Source organism: Eurytemora carolleeae, unplaced genomic scaffold (genome assembly GCF_000591075.1).
Source record: "Eurytemora carolleeae unplaced genomic scaffold, Eaff_2.0 scaffold541, whole genome shotgun sequence".
Taxonomy (NCBI): domain Eukaryota; kingdom Metazoa; phylum Arthropoda; class Copepoda; order Calanoida; family Temoridae; genus Eurytemora; species Eurytemora carolleeae.
The window spans coordinates 181,534-187,533 of NW_019396589.1; the positions used below are offsets into that span (position 1 = coordinate 181,534).

Sequence of the window (6,000 nt, forward strand, 5' to 3'; positions counted from 1 at the left end):
CTTTTGCCCACCATGGATATCGAGATCAAGAGAAATAGGATTAACGATACTGCACACAACAGTTCAGAATTCTGAAACCTTATTATATTTTTATAATTCAATTCAAGACATTCTCATGATCAATAAAGTTAGCATTTTGATATCTAAAAAATGTAGAATAATTAATAAAAATGAATACATAAAAATCACACAAGCACAAATTCTCTTTCCAGAAAATTATGAATTCTTGTAAGAAAAAACAATACCACAGAACACAGAAAGGCCATTAAAATGTATTTTCTTTTTACGAACGCTAGCTTATTTCTTAAATACCATAGATAAATGTTAAATACCAAACGTCAGAAATATAATATTACAATTTAGAATAAAATATAGAACAAAAACACATTGTATAACACAAAAGAAAAGGAAATGGTTTTATATCCGAATAAAGATATTATAAATGATATTGATTTTATCCCCCCCCCAACTCCCTGTTACCCCTCCCCCTTTCCTGAAACATCTCTTTAAATATTAATGAATTTAGAATGAACCCAGAGCCTTTTATTTTTCATTTATTTTATCTTTTAAACAAAAGAAAGTAAATATTTTTGTAGCTTCAATATAAAAAAGTTATAAATTTTGGAAAGTTTTTTTTATACTCTAGCTTTTTAAAACATTTTCTTTTTGTTTTTAAAATCTAAAAATCTGATTTTGTAAAGGCATTTTTTTTGGGCTAAATTTGTAATTATTTAGTAAAGTAATGTGAAGAGAACATCATAAATCACAAAATTTTTGACGACGCCATTACAAAATTGCAAATATATTTGGACAAATTTTCTGAAATCTGTTCAATCAATAAACAGTAATTAAAATATGAAAATTTATTTTATGTATTTATATTAACAAGTTCTGTTGGAGTTATCATGAACAGCTTGATCCAAAGGTTGCCATGTCATTATCCTATGAAGGTCATTTTGTTGTACCCTGCAGGAAAAACTTTAGTTGAGGGATCCTCATTAATTTAAAAGCGCCCACATTGGATATCAAGATCAAGCGTACCAGATTAACGATTATCCATACTAATGTTCTGACTACTTTTGATTTAAAATTGCTCTTCTATATTTTACTTAAATTTAAACATAATCTGTATAATAAAGCTCATTTGTATGTTCGCTATAGCTGGCCAAAAAATTGACTGACATTTTTTGAGGGAACCCACGGGTACCCCAGGGGATGACGTAAAAATTTTGTTTTGAGTTCTTTTAAATTTCCCCGGCAATGCACTTCCGAAAAATATATATAATTCAAGGTCAAGCACGCGTGGGGTGAACGGCGGGAGTAACTATAAGTAACCTTGGCAACGCCGGGCACTTCAACTAGATAAAAATAAATAATTAATTTTTGTTTTTATTTCAGATTTTATCTTTCCTTAGGTAGTTTTCCTTGTTTTACTTGGGTTGCTAATCGTATTTCTTTTTTTTGACGTTTAAAAATGGCTTCCAATTATTTGTATTCATATTTTTTGAATACAATATTGATATTAAATATTAGCGTCAATTTTTTTTTATATTCAGACCATATTCTGTTCTGTTCACTACGTTTGGGGTTTAAAAGCTTGAATTTTAACCTCAAACAAACAAAACAAAGTAAAAATCCCGGCAAAAATGAAATTTCCCAAATTATACACAAGGCAGTTGCTTATATAATTTTACTCCTTTTTAAACCAATAGACGTGAAAATAAACTTTAAAATCCGCAAAATTTAGTAAATATTCAGAATTTGAAAATCTTCTGGCACATTACTTCTGTTGTTGTAGCTTCATCCTGGGTCAGGATCTTCGAGTTCTTCCAGTCCAAGGAAATTAGAGGCTTCTATAGGGCTGTAGGTATAAAATGCCCCAGTTTTATAAAATAAAAGTATATAGTGTCAAGTTCAAAGGTAGTGAGATTCATGAAAAAAATAAAAAGTGAGATTTGAAAATCCAAAATGAGAATATAAAATTTCAACTTTTATTTTCAAACTCTGGTATTGGCGGTAGTGAGATTTCAAAATCCAAAATGAGAATATAAAATTTAACGTTTCCTTGCTTTGGCCCCATGTGGATCCTGCCAGTGATTTTAATATGTTTATTTTCTTACTTGCTTTTGAGGCTGTTAGTTTGGCGTGCTGGTTGAAGGTGTGCATGGTGTCAAAAGTTACTCCAAGGAGTATGGGATGTTTTTCTAGAGGAACGAGTAGGTTTTTGATTTTGATCTGGGGATGGATTTTGGCTTCATGGGAGTCTGGAGTGAAGAGAGTGACGGTCGATTTTTCTGGAGTGACTAATAGTTCTCTTTCTTCCAGAAAGTCTGTTACTTTATTGACATAGTTGCTGATGCTAATTGACATGGAGGTGATGGATTTCCCTGATGAGTAGATGGAGTAGATGTCATCAGCATATTGAATTACTTTAATACCTGGAGGGGGGGAAGGCAGATCTTTGAGATAGAAATTGAAGAGGATTGGTGAGATTACCGCTCCTTGAGGAACGCCTGTTCTGACGTTCCTTGATTTTGACTGTTTATTCCTGAAATTAACCTTGGATTGTCTGCCTCTCAGGTAGCAGCTTAACCAACGTTTAACAAAAGGGGGGAGAGTAGACTTGTTCAGGTCATTGAGGAGTTTGTCATGGGATACCATGTCGAAGGCTTTAGATAGGTCAATTTGAAGGAGGACAGTTCTGTCAGCAGGTTTTTTCTGATTAAAACCTCTGGTGATGTCTTGATTTAGGTCATTGAGGGCAGATACTGTAGAGTGGTTTTTCCTGAAACCATGTTGGAAGTTCGGGATAGGAAGGTGTTCTGTGAGTTCAGGTAGGATTAGTCTTTCTCAGATTTTAGCTGCAGGGCATAGAAGTGAAACAGGTCTATAGGATTTGGACTCAGCAGGATCTTTTCCTGGTTTAAGGAGAGGGATGATGATCAAGTTTTTCCATATTTGAGGGATTTTACTGTTCTGAAGTGAGAGGTTGAAAATGTTAGTTAGATACTTAAGTCCTAGTGGTCCAAGGTGTTAAAGATGAAGGTTGGATATTCCGTCAGGTCCTATTGCTTTGGAGGATTTGGCTTGTTTTATTGCTTCACATGTATCAGATGCTGTGATTATTGTAGCTCCTGATGTAGTGTTCCTTTGTGATTCTTTGAAGATGGTTCTAGTGAGTTTGGAGCTGGTGTGCCTTGAGACAGATGTGTATTGTTTGTTGAAGTTATTTGCAATATTTGATGCAGTGGACAGGTATTTTCCTTTGAATCTGATTCCTTGGTTCTGTTTGCTTTGTGGTTGTCCATTAAGGCGTTTAAGTAGGTTGAAAAGTTTCGAAGGGTCTGTTTTCCTATCTATGTTTCCTACTTCTTCTCTCCATTTTTCTTGTTTATGTTAGTTTATTAGTTTGTTTATCTCATAGTTGAGTTCTGGAATCTGTGGAGATTGTGGGTTTGTTTTCCTTAGTTCATCTCTCTCAAGTATCTTGTTCTTGACTGTGGTTGGGACTTCTGGGAATATTTCTTTGATTCGTCCTTGAGGTATTGTGTTTCTGGATACTCTGTTAATGACTTCTCTAAAATCTTGTTCAGCTCTGTAGACATCTGTGGGTGGGTTGAGTTTAGAAATCTCCTCTTCTGAGGTTAGGGTGAAGTTCACCCAGTCAGCTTTTTTGAAATTTATGTAAGTTTTGATCTCACTCATTATGAGTTTGAGTGTCGTTGTACAAGTTATAACAATGGGTAGATGGTCAGATCCTAAGCTTGGAGATGTTGTCCAGTTACAGTATGGGAGTAGAGGGGGGCCTGCAAGTGATATATCAGGAGAGGTTGGTTGTGAGTTTCTGGAGGTTCTGGTAGGCATGTCCAAGTCACCGAAGGAGCTGGCACCAATTTCATCAGAGACCAGGGTACCTCTGGAGTCTTGGATGGGGGAGAACCATAGTGGGTCATGGGCATTAAAATCACCCATAATTATTGTACTATTGTCTGTAAAAAGCATGGCTAGATTTGATGAAAACCCGATATCAGAGCTGCTGGCAGGGGGAATATATATATTTACAATTTTTTTATTGTCGACCTTTATGGTGAGGTATTCTGTAAATTTGTCAAGTTGGACATCTGGAAGGGGTTCAAAGGGAATAGTTTCATGAACCAGGAAGGCTAGTCCTCCACCAGTATCTCGTTCTCTGTCTTTTCTTATCAGTGTATAATTAGGAAAGTTTGGAGGCTTTTATTTGTTGGTGAGTTTGGTTTCTTGGATTGCTGCTATTTTTATGTCGTTTTCCTTTAGCCATAGGTTTAGTTCTGTGGATTTGTTTCTTATTCTGTTGCAGTTTAATTGTAGAATTTTCAGATCGTAGTTCTTTGGTTGGTTGTTTTCTTTGGATTTACTCTGTTGATAAGTAGGTTGTTGACTGGTAGTTGTTGTGGTAGGTTGTTGACTAGTTGTGTTGTTGCTATCACAGACTGTTGTAGTATTAGGTTGTTTATTAGTTGTGTTGTCGCTATCACAGCATGTGGGGCACTGGAAGACAAGTGAGTAATTTCTGATTGATTTAAGTTGACTGCAGTTTGTTTCTTTATTTTTACGTAGGTGGCACCAGTTATTACATTTGTTGCTCTTTACTGAGGTTTGTGTTTGTTCGTTTATCTGTTGGTTACATACACTGCAGATCCATCCTCGTCCAGGAATAGGGCCCGGGTTGGGTTCTATACCGGCAATCAGCAGTAGCATTCTGACCAGTCCCGCCGGAGGGAGCTGGTCTTTAGTTACAAAAAACATTGGACTGAAAGATTTCTTGGTTCCTTGTCAAAAACTGAAGAGTTTGATGAGAGGCTTTGCAGTGCTTCGCAGCACTGTGGGTTGCACCACATGAAGGCTCTCTCTTGGCAACCCACACACTACTTCTCATGAATGTTGTCGTATAGACCAGATTTAGTTTATAGAGGATAATCTATTCTATACGTAAAAACCTCTTTAATGAATCAGAATTATTTCAGTACATTCACTGATAGAAAATGACTGCTTTGCAATAAATTTGTACAATCGTTTATTTCAATACAAAAGGACAAATAAACGAGTACTCGACCTTTCCAGGGGGGTTGGCGAGGTTGTCATCTCTAGCTTACTTCTATACTCCAGGCTCTCAGTACGCAGAGAGTCAAAGTATGAAGGGGAGGAGAGGACAAGAGGAACGCCCACTCTAACCTCTACCAGTGATTCTAAATAATAGAATAAATATAAATTTGTTTGTTTCTCGTTAGAGAGTAATGGTTTTTGAATGGACCTGTATTTACTATCGAACTCAGCTCTATAAAACTTATAATAGTGAATAGAAATATAGACTTTCGAATATGTTTTCATGAGAAGATGAGCGAGTATATCAGATAATTGTATACCTGAATATTAATTCTGATGTAAGAGTTGCAGCGCAGGTTAGTGCAAACTGAAGTATTTGAATCAGTTTTATTGTTGTACAGTATACACTGTACATATACGGTTTACAATCAGGATTCTATGTATATAATTTATCCTTCTCCAGGGTCCCTGCAGTACAGTAAGGAGCGGGGGGGAGAGAGAATATTCACACATTATGTTCAATTTCTTCTGTATTGTACAGCTTGTACAACAAATGTCCCAGGACAATTATGAGAAATGATGTACCAGAAGATTTTCAAATTACAGGAAAATACACGTGATATTAATTCTCTCCAATTGGAATAAACGTTATTTCAATTGACCGTTCATTTTTTAGAGTGTTGTGTCTGATGCTCAATGGTACCCTTTAAGCCGGCCTTTCACTGATCAATTAAGTCGGATTATCCTTATTTTTCTCCAGAAACAATTTTAAATGTTGATAAATTTGTTTGCAACTTTTTGTATATATTTTAATAATTGACGGAGATATTAAAACATTTCACTTAATTATCAAATATTTTTTTTTCAGTTTTCAATGAACAAAAATTACACACCATATTTTGGACCCCCCCCCCCCCC

At 35.5% G+C, this 6,000-nt stretch overlaps 1 protein-coding gene and 1 long non-coding RNA gene across 2 annotated transcripts; both read right to left on the reverse strand.

The window, feature by feature from the left end:
* Positions 1-2,843: 2,843 nt before the first annotated feature.
* LOC111705984 (uncharacterized) lies at positions 2,844-4,230 on the reverse strand (the record flags this gene model as incomplete). The annotated part of the gene is made up of 1 exon (XM_023478710.1): positions 2,844-4,230. A coding segment is annotated over one exon (834 nt), but the record flags the coding sequence as incomplete, so codon positions are not given.
* Positions 4,231-4,371: 141 nt separating this feature from the next.
* Positions 4,372-5,871, reverse strand: LOC111705987 (uncharacterized). The gene is made up of 2 exons (XR_002766118.1): positions 5,403-5,871; positions 4,372-5,225 (listed from the first exon to the last, which is right to left on the reverse strand). It is a non-coding gene; the product is annotated as an uncharacterized LOC111705987 (long non-coding RNA).
* Positions 5,872-6,000: the final 129 nt, after the last annotated feature.